This window comes from Diceros bicornis, chromosome 27, assembly GCF_020826845.1.
Source record: "Diceros bicornis minor isolate mBicDic1 chromosome 27, mDicBic1.mat.cur, whole genome shotgun sequence".
Lineage (NCBI taxonomy): Eukaryota > Metazoa > Chordata > Mammalia > Perissodactyla > Rhinocerotidae > Diceros > Diceros bicornis.
In genome coordinates, this window is record NC_080766.1 from 36,253,777 (window position 1) to 36,274,957 (window position 21,181).

Sequence of the window (21,181 nt, forward strand, 5' to 3'; positions counted from 1 at the left end):
ACATGAGTCTGCAAAGTGTTTCATGTTAAAGGGGGCTTTATTTTCGAAAGATGTCAAGCACCTTCAAGTGGGAATTAATATATTCAGGTCCTAAACGTCCACTAGTAGGGGACAGAAAACATAAATTATAGTATAGCCAGGGATCAGCAAACAATGGCCTGTGACTTGTCTTTGTAAATAAAGTTTATTCAGACACAGCCATGCAATTTTCTTACATATTGTTTATGGCTGTTGTGCAGTTTAGCTGGAACAAAGACGGTATTGTTGCCGCCCAACGTGGGCCTTCTGCTCGCCGCAAGACATGCCGATAGTCAAGAGGCAAGGTGGTACGAAAAAAAGGACTTTATTATTACAGCTTGCTAGCAAGAGGGAAGATGGCTGACTAACGTCTAAAAAAAACCATCTTGAGGGAGCACAAATCTTATAGCAGTTATCTAGGCTGGTGGGCTACAGGGGAGGGGGCTCGGAATGCTGACCTTCCTGTCCCACAGACTGGGAGTCGCCACACCAGATCCTCCAATCCTCATTGACGATGGCTATCAGCACAGACTCTCTGCCCGGGGGTCATCACACTCCCAAGGAACCCCAAAGAACAAAGCCATTATCTCATCGCAGCTGGGAGGCACACGCACAGGCAGGGGCGCAAAATCAACACCGCAGTTAGATTTCCTGGAGGGTGCACATCCAGGCAGGCTAGTTTGTCAGAGGCCATTCACGGTCACAACAGGGTTTCCTTTCTATAACATGGCTTCCCCCACGCCAACCTTGTCTTGGGCCGGTATCAGTATGGCCCAAGAAGCTTACAATATTTACTATTTGGCCCCTCACAGGAAGAGTCTGCAGTCCCCCCTACAGCATATCATGAGGTACACGGCAGCTATTGAAAGATAAAGTCAGGCACCCAGCCCAGCGGCGTAGTGGCTAAGTTCACGCACTCCACTACGGTGGCCCAGGGTTCTACGGCCCGGGGTTCACGGGTTCTGATCCCAGGCGCGGACCTACACACCACTCATCACGCCATGCTGTGGCAGCGTCCTGCATAACAAAATAGAGGAAGACTGGCATAGGTGTTAGCTCAGGGACCATCTTCCTCACCAAAAAGATAAAAATAACAAAATAAAGTCAACAGCAACTATATATAGGAACAGGGAAGACATTCAAGACATAATAATGAAATGTTTTATTTCTAACTCTCACTGCCTTCTGAGGTGAGTGGATCGCATTCACTTGGTTTTGTTGAGCTCCACGAGAGGAATTCAAGTTCTGGGGAAGAATGAAAACTTGGGAGGGAAAACAGGAGGGCTCTGGGCAACAGAAATGTCTGACCGGGACAGCCCCTGCACAGTCTGTGGCAGGACCACCCACAACCTGGCTCCAACCCCTCCACGTCTTATCCAGGGGTCTCCTGAGGCCAAAGACTGTCGAGAGTTGTGGAAGGAATGCCCCCCTCTTTTCACCCAGGTTCTGAAAAGGATAAAAAAGTAAAGACAGAGGTTAAAATATGACTGTGGTTTTAGGTCCGTTTACCTACACTGAATCCCAGGATCAGGCAGCATCTGGACTGAGGCACCGCTGTGCCGGATGGGGCTCGGCTCCCCAAGTGGAGAGGGCTGCACAGGAAAGACATCAGAAATAAAGCTGAAAGAACTGCGTAGTGGGGCCAGTCCTTCTTCCCAAATTAATACAGTAGTCCCCCCTTATCTGTGGTTTCAGTTACCCGTGGTAAACCACAGTCTGAAAATATTAAATAGAAAATTCCAGAAATAAATAATTTATAAATTTTAAAAGGCGTGCCGTTCTGAGTAGCATGAGGAAATCTCCAGCCATCCTGCTCCTTCCCGCCCAGGACGTGAACCATCCCTTTGTCCAGCAGATCCACGCTGTCCATGCTAGCCGCCTGTTAGTCACTCAGTAGCCGTCTCAGGTCACCAGATAACTGTCACAGTATTCAAGTCACCCTTATTTTACTTTAATAGTGGCCCCAAAACGCAAGAGTAGTGATGCTGGCAATCCGGACATGCCAAAGAGAAGCTGTAAAGTGCCTCCTTTAAGTGAAAAGACGAAAGTTCTCAACTTAACAAGGAAAGAAAAAACCGTATGCTGAGGTTGCTAACATCTATGGTAACTTTTATTATAGTATATTGTTATAAGTGTTCTATTTTATTATTATTGTTGTTAATTTCTTACTGTGCCTAATTTATAAATTAAACTTTATTATGGGTATGTACGTTGAGGAAAAAACATAGTATATATGGGGTTCAGTACTATCCGCAGTTTCAAGGCATCCACTGGGGGTCTTGGAACGTAGCCCCCACGGATGGGGGGACTATTGTAGTCGTAAGATAAGCTCCGCCTCGGAGCTGCGAGAGGCCAGGAGCATGCCTACGGGAAACTCCCTCTTCCTGGAAACCCCGAGTGTCCCCAGAAGGCTTCTCCAACACCCACCTCAATGCGCCCACATAGGGAAGGACACATGAAGGCTGAGAAGCTGTGTCCACAGAGCAGAGAGGCAAGCCCCTCACTTCGCAAACAAGATCCTCTTCTCTCCCAGGACAAGTCAAACTGCGCCTGCACACACCTCCTGCCTTCCTAAGGGAGGAGACCGCAGTGAGGACCAGGCGCTGGCCCACGCCTGCTAAAAGAAAAGGAAAACGAAGGCTGCTCTCTGGCACGGCTCCCGCCATGTTTTTAATCGTGATTTTTAAACTGCGTGGGAGGGAGAGCAATGCCAACCCCTCCGACATCTCCCAACAAAACCCTCAGTGAAGTCCACAAAGCTCACTAATGCTCGTGTAGGAGCACGCAAGAAGCGCTGCCTTCTGCACGTGTGTTGACGCCAGCTGAAAACGGAGATGACACGCAGGGACTTGTGACCTGCATCCCCACGTCAGGACAGCACAGTGAGTTCTGGACACAAACACACCAAAGCCGTGAGAAGACGTCCCCTGAGGGTAAGGTGAGCGGGCATTTTCACCCTACCACATACCAGGAGTATAATTATAATCTTATAATTTCTTAACCTCTGTATTTATAAAACAGGGTAATGGTGAGGCTCATGTAAAACTCTGCACATAAAGGCTTTAGCACAGTGCCCTGCACATAGTAACACTGATATTTAATGTCTTATGTTTCAGTAATGGTCCAGTTTTTATAATAAGCACGTATTTGCCTCTGTGATACGGCATGATAATACTTGCTCTGCCTCCCTTACAGTTGCCACGAATGTTAACTGACAGGCATGGAAATACTGGGGAAAGTATAAATCCAGAGCCCAGATCTAAAAAGTACTAATTAGAGCACCCTTTATATAAAAATCATCCTCAGAGGGAAGTCTATAGCCCAAAATGCTTTTATCATTAAAAAAGGGGAAGGCAAAGATTCAATTCAAAATGGCCAACTGAACACAAAAATTTACCTCCTGTTCCTCCCAATATTCCCATTAAAACAACAGAGAAGCAGCAGAATTAAGAGTTAAACACCCACCACAGAAAGAATGGCAAAGGAACATCGGCTGACGAGATTTAAACACATTTCTGGAAAACTGGAAGCAGAGAGAAGACTGATGAGGCAGGCTCCTCATTTCTCCTGTGCTTAGTAATGGTGAATTAACTTCCCATTCATAAAGCCAGCGTTAGTCCCTCTGATTATCCAATTCCCTGGTTCTCTGAGAGCAGTGAGGCTGAGAAGGGGAGGGATAGCATCACCTGGGGCCTCTGCCTAACACAGGTGCCAGCTCCTCGGGCCTCCCACTGGGCAGGGGAAGCAGGGTGTGAAGGGTTGGAGCACATGGGAACCACTATTCCAGCCCAACAATCTCATTTTCAGATCAGAAATCAAGGATGAAAAATTCGAAGTCACTTGCTCTAGCTCAGAGCTCGGGCTGGGGGTGAAGCCCAGATAGGACCCAGGACTGCCATGCACTGCCCCCAACTCCCCACCCAAAGCCACCAACCACCAAAGTGCCCCTAAACAGGATGGTATCAGAGCATCTAGAAGCACAACTACTTGCCCTTTTACAGCTGCTGAGTCAGATAAGAAGTAGGACACTCAGTGCAAGACCACACGCGGAGCCCCAGGCTGCCTCCTGGCTCCCTCACAGCCTCTCTCTCCCTCTCTAGTTACAGTTCAGTACTTTCCTCAGACTTCTTCCTCAGGGACTCTTGTTTATTTTGAGAGTATCAGAAGTACCATGAGGATGGCTCATTGTTCTTCGCTCACAGCTCCAGAATCCCAGAACCTGCTCTGTCCCCTACAGATACCCTCCAGTGTCCCAGGAGCAGCCACCACTCCACCCCACACACAAAGAAAAGCAAAAGGAAAAGGATTAAGTGTATAATAGTTTAATAGAAATTGCTCATGGACTGTAAATGATTCTATATAAAAGAATCTTAGTTTAAAACTGTTTAAGGATGTTTAAAAACATTTAAGAAGTCACACCCACCATAGGAGGTGATCAAATGCACTTGGGTGAAGTTATGTAAAAGCTGTTTGCAAATCGTTTAGGATCCCAGCAGACGCCTGGAGAATCTTTAGCTCTTCTATCCACAATGTTTCTACTAAAGTTAGTTGGTTTTTCAAAGCCACTTCTTCATCTTTCATATGAGAAACCTGGAAGTTATTTTTAAATGATTTTTTCATTGTAATAAAATATACATAAACATAAAATTTACCATTTTGACCACTGTGAAATGCACAATTCACTGGCACTAAGTACATTCACAATGTTATGTAACCATCACCACTATCCATCTCCAGAACTTTTTCATCATCTCAAACAGAAACTCTGTACTCATTAAACAATAACTACCCATTTCACCCTCCCCAAGCCACTGGTGACCTCTGTTCTACTTTCTGTCTCTACGAATTTGCCTATTCGAGATATCTCCTATAAGTAGAATCATATAATATTTGTTTTTTGTATTCTGGCTTACTTCACTTAGCATAATGTCTTCAAGTTTCAATTAAATTATTTTTTAATCCCAGGAATGTTTTCACTCAAATGAGCTGATTTCTCATTTAATTAAAACATTTACTATATAAAAATTTTAAAAAAAGCATACTTAAAAATCTATTACCAAGAATTCATGCAACAATTTTACCTATTACAAGGTGTAGAGGAAATAGTAACAGTCAAAAAAACAGAAATTACATCAACATTCATCTGTATAAGGCATTAAAGAATGCCATAAGGTGTACTATCTCTATCCAACATGCACAAAACAAGTAACGTCTTAATCAAAATACTTCTTTAAGAAAAGGATGCAATATTCTAGAAACATACCTTTTGAAGCATAGCATTAGTCTCTTCTATGAAATAATGGCATATTTTCTGAGCTATGTCCAAACTTGTCTTCTCATTTGTATCTGAAATTATTTCTCCAAGAAGTACTTTTTTCCAGCATGTACTAGAACCAAAATGTTCAGTAAGATCGTTTCAGCTGGCTCTCAAAAAATAAAGAAAGCTTTTACAATTCAACACAACACACAAACCCTTCTCCTATTTTTCCAGAAGCATAATAAAACTCATTCTATAAGCAGATTCCCTAAAACCTCACGCCAAATGCAGTTGCTGTGTTGAAGCAAACAAGGTACATAAAAAAGAAGGAACACTCAAAAATTAGAAGTACGGGGATGCACACACTTTGCAGGCAGGGACTGAATTTTATCATTCACTCCTGTGTCTGGCACATCAGTAAGTGAGTCACATCCACCAGCCACAGGAATAGAGCTGAAGACAGAAGAGGAAGGTAAGTCCATGGCCAAAAGGATTAGGGACTAAGGAGCAAAGGCGGCAAAGTGTTCCTTCTCTTCAAGGGACGCTCTTTCTTCAAATATGGCAAACTCAAGGGAACACATTTCACAAAGTAAAATGCTCTACAAGTGGAAGGAGGCATCTACAGTGAAGCCCTTCTCTACGGGCAGGGCATTCCCATTTTATACTACGAAAGTCTGTAGGAAATGGGGTTGAGTGGGTGAGGGGGGCCAACGTTCTGCAGGTGGAAGAGTGTAGGTGTTTCAGGGTAGGCGAGAAGGAACCACAGCAGGGTGCTGAGCCCAAAGGTGGCAGAGCCAAATCTGTACACTAGGAAGAAGAGGGAACCAGGGAGCAAGAAGGTGGAGGAACAGATGCTGGGTGCAGAGAATTCCGGAGTAGAAGTTGCTTGGAAGGGGTAAGGTAACATCCAAGTGGAAGTATATACAGGTTGCTTAGAAATTCACAACAGCCAACAAGACACAGAGAGAATAAAGTCTTGAAGTCTTCAGCTTTAGAGACGATGGCTGAACCTCAGGAATAGATGAGTTCTCAGGAAAGAAAGCAAGGAAGGAAGGAAATTACTATGTGCCAGGCACAGAGTTTCATACATAACCATCTAATTTAATCTTCACAATTACTGAGCCAAGAAGGCATTATTATCCCCACATTAGACACAAAGAAACTGAGAACTGGGAATGGTAAAGAACCCACCCTAAGTGTACAAAGCTACAGAGCAGCAGAAATTGCATGCACACACATGTCAGACAGAATCTCACACACCTCTTTCTGCTACACCATTCCAGACAGTTTAAAATAACTCACAGGGAAGAAAAGAGGCCTCAGGATGACCCCTGGGAAACATCCAGTTGTTTTATTTAATTTGAGGTTGACATGCATGAAAAGAACTCACACAGTTTTCCAAGAAGGATTTGAAAAAGCTTATGTGGGTGCACATGAGATAAAATAAAATGTAAGATGAATGGACAGGGAAAATAAGACAAAGAAAAGATGAGAGGAGGAAAGATAAGATATACTCAGGATAAACCGCAGGCCTTAAAATCCTGCACATTTGGATGGACCACAAATTTGCCTCTGAGTTTTCTAGTGAACAGTAAAAAAAGACACATCAGAGGCAGAATTCACAGTGTGTGTAAGATAAATACACACCATCTGCTGAGAATAAACACAACCATTTCTGGTGTTGAGACCAGGGAGTAATTTCTCTCCCCGAGTCCCTACGGAAAAAGAAATAAGCAATAGCATAAACATAACAAGCATCATTGAGTGAGCACCAACTACTTCTAGACACGGTGCTAAGGGTTATTTCTAGATATAATCTCATTTAATCCTCCCAATCGCTCAAGGATGGGGTCGCCATCTTCAGGAGGTCCTCCCTACATACGGTTTCTCTCGCTGAGCTTTTGCTAAGTAGTGGGCATTACTTCCAATTCCCTGACAAGGACCCAGGCTGAAGGAGCTCCAAGGCTGGGCAGCACACAGTCCTTTCCATGCTGACAGTCATCACCACACTGGAGGAAGGACAGACAGCCTCAAGGGACTAGTAAGGAGCCTGACCAGGATGCGAGTCTACACTGGGGGTTCCTCTACCTCCCTCCCCCATAGAAACATCTAGGCCTCTCCTAAAACAGGAAGTCTGGCTGGATCTGCCCCCAGGGCAGAACAAGGTGGAGCCCGTGGTCAGGAGCGCTGCTTGCTCCCAGGAAAACCCTACCTACTCAGAGACTTTCCTTTAAACGTGCCAATGCTCACACTTTTTGAAGTGTTTACCCTAAACAACCAGCTGCAGGTTACCAGGGGGAAATATCCACCAAGAGACTAAAAAGTTCTCAGGACCGCGTACTCTGATTACGACTCTAAAACCAGAATTCCACAAATGGTGAAAACTTAGAAGTGAAACACTCACCACATGAGCAACTTACATAAAGAATAAGTAATCCCAACACACAATGGCATTCCCTTCTCCTCTCCCATTGGGTATTTGAATGTAAGCCAAAAAAAAAACCCCAAAGTTAGGACCAGATTGTAACAACAGCTAGACACACGTGAAACTTACAATTCTCCAGCTTCCAGACATAACAACTTGAGAACTGTGAGTAACCTCCAAGATGGCCCATCCCATCCAAATGTCAAATTTCTACAGTAGAAAAACAAATAACAATGAATCCATCATTTCAGTCTCTCATGACACATGACAAATGGTTGAAGAGCCAAACATTTTTTTAAGGGGCTAACCATTATGTAACCTGCGACCTTGGTCACAAAGACAAAAGAGAAAAATAAGTCTGCAAATACTTAGGAATAAAGCCTGAGTAACAGAAAATTCTCTCTTTGTGTTTAAAAAAGGAAGAGGAAGAAAAAGCTATCTTCCAATTAACTTTGGTAAGGAGCTGAACTTAGATGAGGGGCCACAGTGAGAGGGTACGTATCACAGGTCACAGTGAGATGAATGATGAAGAATCTGGATTATCCTGGATGCTAAACAACTGGCAGCCACCACAGCTAGACTGCCCTCACCTTTCACTACACTATTTAAAACTTAATTTTAGGGCTGGCCCCATGGCTTAGCAGTTAAGGGCACGCGCTCCGCTACTGGCGGCCCGGGTTCGGATCCCGGGCGTTCACCGATGCACCGCTTCTCCGGCCATGCTGAGGCCGCGTCCCACATACAGCAACTAGAAGAATGTGCAACTATGACACACAACTATCTACTGGGGCTTTGGGGAAAAAAAAAAGGAGGAGGATTGGCAATAGATGTTAGCTCAGAGCCGGTCTTCCTCAGCAAAAAGAGGAGGATTAGCATGGATGTTAGCTCAGAGCTGATCTTCCTCACAAAAAAAAAACAAACAAAAAACTTATTTTATCTACAGAAGAAAATATGAAAGGTAGAGCCTTTTACCCTGTTTATCCCATTTGGAATGGAATCACCTAGCCACCATCCCCGGCCCCCCCGCCCCAGGAACCTGAACCATGATGCTCAGTGACTGAGGGCCAGCCTGGCCTGCAGGAGCCCAATGCCATACCCCCGACTACCTATTAGAGACAAACTCACACTGTGCCACCAATCAAGACCTCTGGGGCTCTGTTTAGGGTACAATAATTTAACATTTCAAGCTTGTATCTTATGTCCCCAAGTAAGTTTCTTGAAAATGATCTTACACTCCTTGTGTGCCCACAACAGCAAGCACAATTCACTGTACACAGTAAGTGCTCAATAAACACCTACCTGTCAACTGGTACAGTCAGGAGATCTCTCACACCTATAAAAACCCTAAGCCTCAATTTTTTCATCAAAATTTCCTGAAGGAATAATTTCTAGAGACAGAGAGAAAAACACTTACTCTATAAAGTCATGATCCTTTAAAATGGAAATCTTTTTCTTTATCTGTTTATCTCTTGCTGGAAGATATTTAACAAGTATATCTACATAAAAAAAATCAGAATGAGAATTAGGGTGTCATTCCAAGAAAAGTGTGGACCTTTCCTTCTCAAGTTACTTTCCTTCCCATTAACAATCAAGACGTGTAAACAGTTTTATGTAACTCACACCAAAAAAAGTCTATTCTTCAAATCCAACTCAATGAGTCATTATTTAGCCCTTGAAAAGCTGCAAGAACTCCAAGGCAGGGGACAAAACGTCCACAACTCCAGCTCATGCTCCCACCAAACATGTCAGCCAACAATCAGGTAATTAAGACATAAGCAGGACTGCCGGGAAGTTACACCCACCAAGAGTATGCGCTCTGTACAAACACGAGGAAATGTTCACAACATTAAGTTTTTTGAAAAAGTCAGAATTCAAAACTGTCTGGATATGAGTGACTGCAATCACAAACAACTGGAAGTGAATATGCAAAAATTAACAGAGCTACTTGGAGTAGAAGGATAATCAGAGATTTTTCTATTTTTAAAAGTCCTTTTTATATTTGTTTCTATTTTTTAAATGTAAAAATAATTAAATTTGGTTAATTTTATAAATTTCGTTCAAATCATTTGACAAATCAATATTTCATGGTCATGGATGTGCAAGTTACTCTGATAATATGAGGCTAATCTCAAAGCTAGTTTCTAAGAGACCCGACGAGGCCCAGTTTTTGTTCTTCTATTTGTATTTTGAGAAATAACATTATAATTCTGCCGACAGGATGCAGTAGTATCACCTTGACCAAGTTTCTATTTCCACTAGAACTTATACTAAAACCACCTCAAATTACACAGTTGGTAAATCTCTGGCCACTTCTTCACAGCCTAGAAGACTGCTTCAGCAGACGGGGAAAAGATCAGACTTCTATATCCTGTTGTTAATACTACATTTGGAATTTTCACAGCATAAATTTAATACCAATGATGATGCCTAGTTAGTAAGCCACAAAAGAACATAAATGAAATCAATACTTCATCATGGCATTGAACTCTGAAAACAAGAGCTGTGTAATACATTTACTTCTGTGATTAGCACAGTGCCTTATGTATAGTAGGTGCTTAATAAGTATTTTTTAATTTGTTGCTCTCTAATCCTATTCTATCATTAGTGGCAGTGATAATGTCTCGGTACAAAAATTTACATTTCAGGGGCTGGCCCCGTGGCTTAGCGGTTAAGTGTGCATGCTCCGATACTGGCAGCCCAGGGTTCGGATCCCGGGCACGCACTGATGCACCGCTTGTCGGGCCATGCTGAGGCAGCATCCCACATACAGCAAAAAGAGGAGGACCCGCATGGATGTTAGTTCAGGGCTGATCTTCCTCACAAAAAAATAAATAAATAAATAAAAATTTACATTTCACTCCATCTATTAACGTTGTATTTATTTCCTTAGCAGTTTTCCTTTTCTTCCATTCTATCATCTGACCTGACGCAATAAAACTTTTCTCGGTTCTTCTCATCAATAAAAATCAATGCTTTGCTGTTTTTACTTCAACATTAAAATTATATGGTCAATAAGAGTAAGGCCAGCCCTGCTCAGGAGAAAATAAATGATATACATTATAAGGTTTTGCCATTTTTATTAAAACTTAAAATAAGCACATCCCCAGATGGGGGAAAAAAAATCCTATCATCTTAGTGATAAAAAGAAAGTTGGTTCCAACCTTCTGAGACATAAACACAAGCATGAGGGTTGTGGATGGAAACAAATCCATATTCCAGGAACAGCCGCTGGTTATCATGAGGGCCATAGCAGATGAACACCTCTTCATGCTTCCTACAACTTGAAACTGTTCTAATTTCATAACAGCGAGTTTCCTCATTAAATGCTGCTTTTACCTAGAAAGGAAAATTGTTAAAGTTTTTTAAAGCAAAGCATAAAACTAAGAAGATTAAGTTATTATATGAATCTAAGCCAGATGTAGCTTTCAAACACTCATCACTGAATTTAACCACAAGTGGAAAAAACGCCACATCTGCATGTCAGCCTCTTTTGTTCACCCCATTGGTGAGGGAGGGAGTCCTGCCCAAGGGGTCTGAGGGTCCTGTCAAACACACAACACCTGACAATGGACAGATAAGACTGACAGCAGTTTATCAGTCACATATACAGCCTGGGGGAAAAGGACATAGCAACCATGCAAGGGCCACACCAGGGCTACACTCTGGAGCACAGGGACCAGCAGGGGCCAACGGAAGCAGGCTTTGTAGTAACAAGAGGATGAGGTGACCCCAGTTCCTGTGGGAAGATGTGATTTGCTTTTTGAGTAATTTCGAGGGCTGGCAGGGAGGTGAAACCTGTTAGCTCGAGGACCAGCTGGAGTGCAGCTCGTCTGGCTGATAGGGCAACCAGCTAGGGGCGAAGCCTTTCCTGCTAGGTAGAGGGAATATCTGGTGAGAGCAGGGGAACTCACAGTTAGGCCTTTGGGGGCCTGTGAGGCCCAAAGATGTCAGGTCTTACAACACGGCCTTTGAGCTGTGTGATATTGACTGACACCATCACATGGATTTTGTGACAATTTTGTTAGTTAATAGGTATAGAGGAAAAAAACCAAGACGATCTAATTGCTGCCCACAATAGGGAGTGGGTACAAGCACTAAGGCCTCCTTACTAAGCAGCAAATCCCAGCAAGATGAGGATGAGTAACAGGCTGAAATTCCTCGCTTGCAGCATCAACAACAGATCAAGGCCATGGTTTGGAGTTTCATGCCAAAAGCAAGCCGCAACGCACTTCAGACCAGAAGTCGGCAATCTTTTTCCATAAAAGGCCATAGAGTAAATATTTTAGGCTTTGCCAGGGTTCTGGGACCACAGGTCCATAGCCTGTAGTTTGCAGTGCCCCTAAACGCAACTGCAAAACCACTAGTTTGGAGCATAAATGCGCTAACAACACAATAAAAAAAAGTCAAGCCAATGGGGACTGACTGAGTCCCTGAGACCAGCATCCTATTGTACTACATGACCCCCGACATTATTTCATCGATATCAACCACAGAAACACCCTTGTAACCTTGATCTCCTTTGCTTAATATTGTTAGAGATGCCTCTTTCTACAAAAGCAACAAGCAGACACGCAAGGAGATTGTCTTGGCCTAGGAAAGCACAGTAAGGGCCTCCCTACACTCTCCTCTCACTGGCATGTGGGCTAACCAGCATCATGTCTTCTCAGGGTGGTGTGGGGCATGAAGGGGACAGCAGGAGCATGGGTCCCAGCCAGTGTGCCCCAAGTGAACCCTGAATGGGTTACAGGTGAGCCGACATACGACACTCTTTGCCCTCAAAGCCAGGCTTTGCCCCAGCATGCCCTACAGATATAATCACCTCCTTTATTTGCCACAGGGGAATAGCGCTGGGGAAGAAGAGATCTGTGACTGTCTCCCAAAGCGGGATTCTTTCATGATTTCCCAGACTCCTTTTCCCCACAAATATTCATCCATTCAGTAAACCTTTACTGAACACCTACCACGTTCCAGGCCCTGCACTGAGCCTGGAACAGGCTTTTTGGGGTTACAAAAAGGAATAAGGCAAAGTTCTCGACCTCTAAGACTGCAGAGCTCAAAGGGAGAAGGAGCAGGTTAATCAGTGATCACAGCAAAAATAACTGCTGACAGCGGTGCATCCAAGTGTACAAGGGAATGGGACAGGAAAGCGAGCTAGACTTCAGTCCCAGCCCTGGAAGGAGGAAGGAGGACCCTGCACCAGGGGTGGGAGAAGGAGGGGCGGGCTGTGGGTAAGGCTGTCCAGGGGATATAGCCCCAGGCTCTGCTGGCCTGGAGAGCAGAGTGCAAAAACGGGGCAAGGAAAAGGATGCCAGGAAGGAAAATAGCGTCAGGAGGAAAGACAGGAGCATACCTGACAGCATGGGGGCTTGCCCAAAGCCAGCCACACCTTTCCCTGTGGTTTCACTCATGATTCAAAGTCACAGGTTCTACATGTCAGAGTCCTTCCTATCCAAAGAGAACATGTGCCCTCTTGTCAACTACTCACCTGGACGTCTGGGCTGTGATTGAGCAGATCCAGGTATGGAGCGAGCGCGTAGGTGTCTGGCTCTGCAGAAAAGCAGTGCCTCCGCCTGTGCTTCATGTACACAGCTCTGGTGTTGACGGTGCACCAAGCCCACAGGAGGGCACTGTAGCTAAAGATGCTCTCAACAGTCTCAGAAAATAGAGGCTGCAGGGAAGAGAAAAAGTCTCTGGAGGAAGTAAAGAACTCCTGCACGTGGGTTCTCTGCTCTCTGGCCTTTGTTTTCAATGGTTTGGGAAGAAGATTCACCACTTCTGGCTCCAAACAAACAGGGCAGGTATAGGCCTTCGGTAAAATCTCCAGGTAAGGCTTCCAGGGAGACCGGTCCCCAGCATGCTTTTCTGAAACCAAAAAGGTGCACAGAGCCAGCAGAGGAGACGGAAGAGGCTGCCACCTTTTAAAATTAAAAGCCAAATCACAGGAATTACTTTTATTCAAAATATGGAGTAAGCAACAGATATAGACATCCTAGTGGTTTGCTCTGCTCCCAGGGGTACTGTGGCCAAACTGTCAGTACCCTCCAAGTTTACTCAGCGCACCCAAGAGAGGGTCTTCCTTCCTCAAGGCTCTCCTCTGGAGCACACCCCAATACAAGTGCTCTGAACAGTCACACTGAGACAAGAACTGACTCACTAACCCGACTTTCAGCTTTGTTTGCAAGAGATTCGTTTTTGCAAAAAACCTCTTTGCTTCCAACTTAGTTCTCCAGTTTTAAAGCTTTTGCTGAAAGTCCACTCAGCAAAGTTATCCAAAGCTATCCAGTCATTTCACTGGGATAAGGATATAAAACTTGGTGGGGAAGAAAACTGGTGGGAAGAACCTCGACCTGTCCCTTCCAATACAGTAACCACTAGGTACACACAGCTATTTCAACTTTAATTATTTAAAATTAAAAATAATATTGAAAATTCAATTCCTCAGTCATGCAAGCGACATTTCAAGTGCTCAGTAGCCATATGTGGCTAGTGGCTACCACAATGGATAATACAGGGTGAAACATTTCTATCACTGCAGAAAATTCTATTGTAATATACTACCCTAGATAGAAAACAATATGTTCATTATATACTTGTTACAGTTCTAAAGCTTTTGTTCCTAAACTTACTCACTCTATTGCAAATTATACAATGCAGTATTTTTATGTTACCAATAAAAAGATCTCATGTTGCATGAAATGTATTTAGAAAAGTTTTCATTAACCCTTCAAAGTCCATATTCCTATATTACCATACATTCTACTCAAAATTTCAGAATGATGCAGAAGATGTTAATAAAAACAGGATCCCTGCCTCTACTCAGGCCAATCAAGATATATCAGCCCTCTTACAAAAATATGTCAGGGGGGCAAAAAGTCCAGAACTTACCCTGGGTTAAGAAACAATACAATCTTCCAACTCTCCTAAGTTAGAAACTCCTTCTGAGGATCTCACCCACTCCATCCTCAGAAAGTCCCCCAAAACAAAGGCCCAATATAACACAAGCCAGAAAATAGTTCTCAACTCCCATGCTGGCCTCCTCTCTTCTAAGCTAAACAAAACTAACTCTTTCATAATGTCAACAGCTCTTCAGAGCTAAAGGAGAATTCAAGTAAGCACAATGAGGGTCAAAATAAAAGGGAAGTAACTGACATCTGTCAAGATCTACTACAATGGAGAACAGGCTGCTGTGAGTCAAGGCACTCAGCTGTCATCTACATCCGTTATCCCATTTAATCTTCATTTTCTAGTAAGTGATAGATCAGGATTCAAACTCACATCCCAGGCAGCCTATTAAAAACCTTAAAAATGCAGTTTACAATGAATTAAGCACCAACTTCATACAACAGGTAAACCTTTCGAATCATTTCAGATATTTATTAGCTATGCAAAGAGACTGCATCCTAACAAATTATGCCTTAGATAACATATTTCAATGATAGACTTTAAAGGAGAATCACTTGCACCAGATGAGCATGTGTGTGGTCACTTACTTAGCAATGTACGCCCCTAAGTAGCTTCTGATCACTGTGTCCGTGGTGAGCAGGCAACTCTCAGGCAATGAAATAATCAGCTGTCCCTCCTTCCCCAAAAGAAAATAAAGTTTAGAACACCCATGCTTTGGAAAGGACCTGTGAGTGTAAGTCTTTCAAAGTCCTCAATTCCACAATCATCTACTGAGAACCCAGGATAACCCAACCAGAAACCACCAAACAGCCCACCAACAGACCAGTTCCCAAGTCCCTGAGTCAGCAGATGCAGGCAAGACTGCTCCAGAGCCAGGCACAACCTCAACAACAATTAAAGGTTAATTATGTGACTGACACCCACCACCAGTCAATCCTTCACCAGAAAAGAATGCAGAAACACTTTGACAACTCAAAATCGTTTCTTCACTTTCTTATGCCAGGAAATAGTGCTACCTACAGGAAACAGGCAGAAAACACCCAAAAAAATTCTATTTGGTGAAATCCACGTGTCCAGTCAGTGGCCTACTCTATGTATAACCTGCGTCAACTAGCTAGAGTAACGGCAGCCCACCTAGCACAAGGGTATCATTTTACCACCTGCAAAAGTATAGTTTTCAGTTCCCCCCAACAAAATAGAAACATAGAAAGAAAAATTAAGATGTCAAGTAACAGATACCAGAAACATATGTAAGATTCTGCTTTTGTTATAAGTGGCATCTAAGTTGGTTAAAAATCTCAGCAAAAGTCTTCTGGGCTCAGTTTCTGGTTTCCTCATCTATAAATCCAGATTAAGCTGGATGATCACTATAGTCCCATCCTGCTCTGACATCCCTTGACATTCTGATTTTGAAAAAAGTCACTTAATAAAATGTTCTGTATCTTGATTGGGGTAAATCTCTTCATCATCAAAACTCATCAAACTGGACACTTTGTCCAGTGCATTTACTGTGCATTTACTACGTGTAAAATATGTCTCAATTTTCATAAAGTTTAACAAAAAACCCACATTTAAAGGTACATGTAAAGCAACTGCCAATTACCATTTCATGATCTAAACAAAACTACCTATAGTTACCGCTGTATACATAACAGGTATATTTTTCCTCCCCAAATTCTGCTATGGAATGAAGTCAATTATATCTCCCCTCAAAAAATAAAAATATTGCAGAAAAACGTGAACGTACTTAATACTATTGAGCTGTGCACTTAAAAATGATTAAGATGGTAAATTTTATGTTATGTATATTTTACCACAATGAAAAATATTTAAACAATAAAAATAGTATAATAGAATCACAACATTAAAAGCTACCATTCTTTAGACTAAACAAATGTACCCAGTTGGGTTTTATATAAATCAAATTAAGGAATTAAAATAATTTTTAAATAATTAAAAATAAATTGAGGTATTAATTTCTAGCTTTACAGAAAATTGTGCATTAGATGCACTTTAAACAGCATGGAAAGAACTAAAATGAACCTTGGAGATCATGTGTGTCATTCACCTCCTCGTTTTCCAAGTGAAGACATAGAAGCCGAGGGTGAGAAGCCTTGCTCCAGGCGCCACAGCAAGCTGAAGACAATCCTGGGACAGGCTCCAAGGCCTCCTCCCTCTGCTGGCTCAGCCTCTACTTACTATGCTATGCACAGCCTCTCAGATAGGAGCAGCTCCCTCCCCTGGCACACTTAAAATATGATCTGATTTATAAAATTTTGCAGCAGAGACTGCTAGTTGCCTACCCCAACATGCCTTCTCTCCTCCTCCTCACTAACCTAATCCTATCTGGAGGGCACTGTGCCAGGGAAAGGGTGACACACCTCACCTCCCTCACAGCTAGCTAGGGCCATGTACCTGGTAGCTGGCAGAAAGAATGGGGCTGGAAATTCCTTGACAGTAGGAAGTCTGCCCTTCCTCACCCCCTTGCTCCATCCTGTTGCTCAAGCTCCAGGAGCTACACCCTGGATCTGAGGGTGTAGGGCTCCCTCTAAGGATGTGGATAGAGAGCTGGAAGGAGTCTGGGCCTCTGAAGGCCATGGGGCCACCATACCAGCCAGCTCTGCCTATCCAAGTTGGTTTACGTGACAGCAAAATAAACTTATGCTCTGTTTAAGCATTGTTACTTTGGGTTTGTCTCTTAAAATGCAGCAAACTTAATCCTAACAGACAGAACTGTATTCAAACATATCCACTAGGTAAGAAACGCCTGTATGTCTGAAATATTTTTAATTCACTTGATTTGAACCACAAAAACAAAGCAGCAAAATCTACATGGGGTTTCAAGGATAGGAGAGTTCTCACCTGCAGGGATGTTTTGCTCATCAGCCCTCTTCCAGTACCTAGGAACACAAAGATAGGAAAAGGGTAAATCCTGCTGTATCTTCAAGGTCTTAGAGAGACCATTTTGAATAAAGATGTGAACGAACTTGAAAAGTCCACAAAGCTGAAGCTGAGTGTCTCACATCCTTTGACTCCCAGGGGAAACAGAGGATCAAGAAGCTATTCTGGAAAATGTCCTGACTTCCTTTGGGGTTTATAATCCTTGAAGGGCAAAGTAAGCTTCAGAGTCGAGACCTAAAGATCATCAATTTTATACAGATCTGCTGCCGGGTCTCTTACAAGAGCTTTTAAGCTGTATTCTCTCCCTTGGGGCCTACCAGCTGGGGTCGGAGGGGTCTACTCCTAATGCCCACCCACCCTCAGAGGCTGGATCCTCAGGCCACTTTTATCCATTACCAGACCCAGCTTTCCCCAGTAATGATCTTGGAAGCGCTCTGACTGGCTGACCAGTAAAGCTTACACAGGTCCCACAAAGCCTGAGGACTACACTCTCCCCTCCCCGACCAGGCAACCCATTAGAGATGTGCTCTCCTTGAAGAATGAACTTGGCGGGGTAGATCCAGGGCCAGCTGCTCCCTGTAAGCCAAGGCCTTGACCAGAGCACAGTCACAACAGTAACTTCCCCAGCTGCACTGTCACCACCACCACCATCTAGAAGTTTACTGCTGCATGCCCAAGACTTTCCTCCAGCAACACAGTCAGATGACTGTGTTCTGGCAGGCGTAGGTACAATATGACCTATAATCATTATACGGGGTCTAGAATATTCATTCTTTCAAATTCGTAGTTCTTGAGCTTTTTTCTCTCAGCTAGACAGGAATATAATTCAGCAAAGGTCAATTCCTGTGGGACTAATGGGAGCTCCTTGTTCAGGGAGGGAACTCCTGCCTCGAGTCCTGAATCAGGTGTCTGGCAAGTTTGATTTGATGATAGTTGCTTCCCCGCCCAGAAGCATACCGTCTGCCCAGGCACACAGTTTTGGTTTTAAGAACTTAGTTCATTCTTCTGTGTCCCACGATCAAGTTAATCATCCCTGTGGGCCAGAACCCTTCCTGGAATCAATTACTAATGGGAGGGTTTTTTCTATGGGGTCATCCTTTAAAAGACTCATGCTAATTTAAGTGGAAATTTCTCTCCAAACATATATATGAACAGAACTTGGCATATGGAATAAATCTGGAAGATACTTTACCTATATTTCTATAATACAGTGTTCAATATCACAAAACAGATCATGGTAACCTGGACTTACTATCATTTTATACCAGACAGATTAAGCAAGGTAGGAAGTGGCCATTAGGATCACAAAAGAAAAGCTTATCACAGACTTCTCACTGCCATAAAATTTCTACTATCATATCCACCACAGAGGCCCAGATTTGGCCAGTGTTTTTGATGGTAAAAAGGAAATACTGGTGTCAGTTCCCAAAGCATGAATCAGGTGAGAGTCTAAAGGCTGAATTCTGCTTACAACCTAGGAGCCATGCCTTGCCCCTCCACTAAGATTAATTCCGCCAAATTTTGTTCCCTCCTATCATACACTGATTAAGAGCTAAAGACATATAAAGCACTCAGGGAAGGTGTTATGGACTGAATGTTTATGTTCCTCCAAATTCATGTGTTGAAATCCTAACCTCCAATGTGTTGGCATCAGGAGGTGGGGCCTTTGCTAAGTGATTAGGTCATAAGGAAGGAGCCCTCACAAATGGGATTTAGTGCCCTTATAAGAAGAGATGAGAGAGCTTGCTCCAGCTCCCTGCTCTCCACCATGTGAGAACACAAGGAGCAGATGGCAATTTGCAAACCAGGAATCAGTGCTCACTAGACACCAAATCTGCCCGAACCACGATCCTGGACTTCCCAGCCTCCAGAACTGTGAAAAATAACTTGTTGTTTAAGCCAACCAGTCTATGGTAATTTGTTATAGCAGCTGAGCTGACTAAGACAGAAGGTTCCTTACCCCCAGAACTGTAAAGAAGTGGGCTCTGATCACTGCCAGCCCATTTTGTTCTAGTTCCTATATGGCCATGAATCTGGAGGTGGGCCAAGGGAGAGTTGTTCCCACTTTAAAAAACGGTAACTCTTCACTGCTCCACATTATAGACAGATAACTTACTTCCAGGCATTCCGTTTAAACCATATGCCAATTCCTGCTTGATAAGTTTAAACCTATCCTTCTCAGGACAAAGGACACTGAGGAGTAGGCCAGCCTTAGCACAGTGAGTCCACTCCTGATACTGTTTTCTCTTGATCATCTCATGAAGAACTCCACCCAGTAAAATCTAAGAGAATGGGGGCCAGCCCTGTGGCTTAGTGGTTAAGTGCGCGCGCTCGGCTACTGGCGGCCCAGGTCCAGATCCCGGGCACGCATCACCACACCGCTTGTCCGGCCGTGCTGAAGCGGCGTCCCACATACAGCAACTAGAAGGATGTGCAACTATGACATACAACTATCTACTGGGGCTTTGGGGAGAAAAAGCAAAAAAAAAAAGGAGAAGGATTGGCAATAGATGTTAGCTCAGGGCCGGTCTTCCTCAGCAGAAAGAGGGGGATTGGCGTGGATGTTAGCTCAGGGCTGATCTTCCTCACACACACACACACAAAAAATCTAAGAGAATGGCTTTTACTGATCGTTCCTTGACACAAAAAACAGAAGGTTACACATTCTGTTCAAGGCTGACAATTATGGTTCACCAACATAAAGTAGGAGGAACCATAATAGAAAATGGCTCAAATCAAGTATTTTAGCCCAAAGTCGTCATGTATAACTGATGCATAGGAAACAACTTTACACATATCACTTCACTTGGCCAGGGGCACATGTGGTAAATCATTTATCTTGGGTGACGTACAAGGAAGTTAATTTGCTCAAAGTGAAACTACCCAATGGGTACTTGAATTATCATTTTAATGGCCAAGGGAAGCATTCAGAGGCATATGATTTAATTTTTCTATAAGGTAAAAATGCCTGCGCCTGCCTATGAAGTAGAACTTCAAGGCCCTAATCACACACTGTCTCTGTGCTACAACAGGCCCAAAATCCTTTTGAAGAGCATCTTGGTCCTCCCCTTGGTTACCTCCAGCCCACTTCTGGACAGAGCTGTGTGGCCCTGTATGCAGTCACATACCCATAGCAAGCTATCCAACTTGTATGAGAGAATGTTCCAGAAGAGAATGCTAATCCAAACTCCAAGACAACATCTTCAATTTCCAGAAAAGAATGTTAATCTAACCTCCACAACAAGCTCCTCAACTTCCAGAAGAGAATGTTAATCCACCTCTGCCGAGATGACTGTTGACTCTCGGCCATTAGAGGGCTCCTCCTCCAACACTTGGGAAGCACAGCCAGACCAGCTGAGGGAGCAGTATTTGCTGAGGCCTCTCTAACGACTCCTCTCCTCCAGCCACACCACCAGAGAACAAGAGCCTCCACCGGTTGTTTGGAACCTCCTTCCTCTTAGAAAACGATTTTGACTCACCTGACCTATGGGATAATCCCATCAGCCTGCATGGTTTGAAAAATCCCAGGAAACCACTGTAGTATGTTGATGAGGACACCAGTCACCATCTACATAAATGTGTTTCCTATGAGGACCCAGTGATGACACTTCCCTCAGGACTGAGTTCCAGGAATACCTGCACTTCTGCTGACAAATACTTTAGTTTTGTTCACAGGA

At 43.6% G+C, this 21,181-nt stretch overlaps 1 protein-coding gene across 6 annotated transcripts in view; it reads right to left on the bottom strand.

The window, feature by feature from the left end:
- Window positions 1–1,156: 1,156 nt before the first annotated feature.
- SETD4 (SET domain containing 4) overlaps window positions 1,157–21,181 on the bottom strand; it is a 28,914-nt gene continuing 8,889 nt past the window's right edge. For 2 of the 6 annotated variants that reach the window (XM_058523062.1, XM_058523060.1), the window contains exons 4-11: window positions 17,466–17,503; window positions 15,191–15,279; window positions 13,186–13,615; window positions 10,862–11,036; window positions 9,115–9,196; window positions 7,830–7,910; window positions 5,282–5,405; window positions 3,145–4,608 (exon numbers count right to left, since the gene is read on the bottom strand). In XM_058523062.1, the coding sequence (XP_058379045.1) occupies window positions 4,474–4,608; window positions 5,282–5,405; window positions 7,830–7,910; window positions 9,115–9,196; window positions 10,862–11,036; window positions 13,186–13,615; window positions 15,191–15,279; window positions 17,466–17,503 (1,154 nt within the window). In that variant the 3' untranslated portion in view covers window positions 3,145–4,473. The other 4 variants (XM_058523061.1, XM_058523063.1, XM_058523064.1 and 1 more) reach the window with 4 other exon arrangements.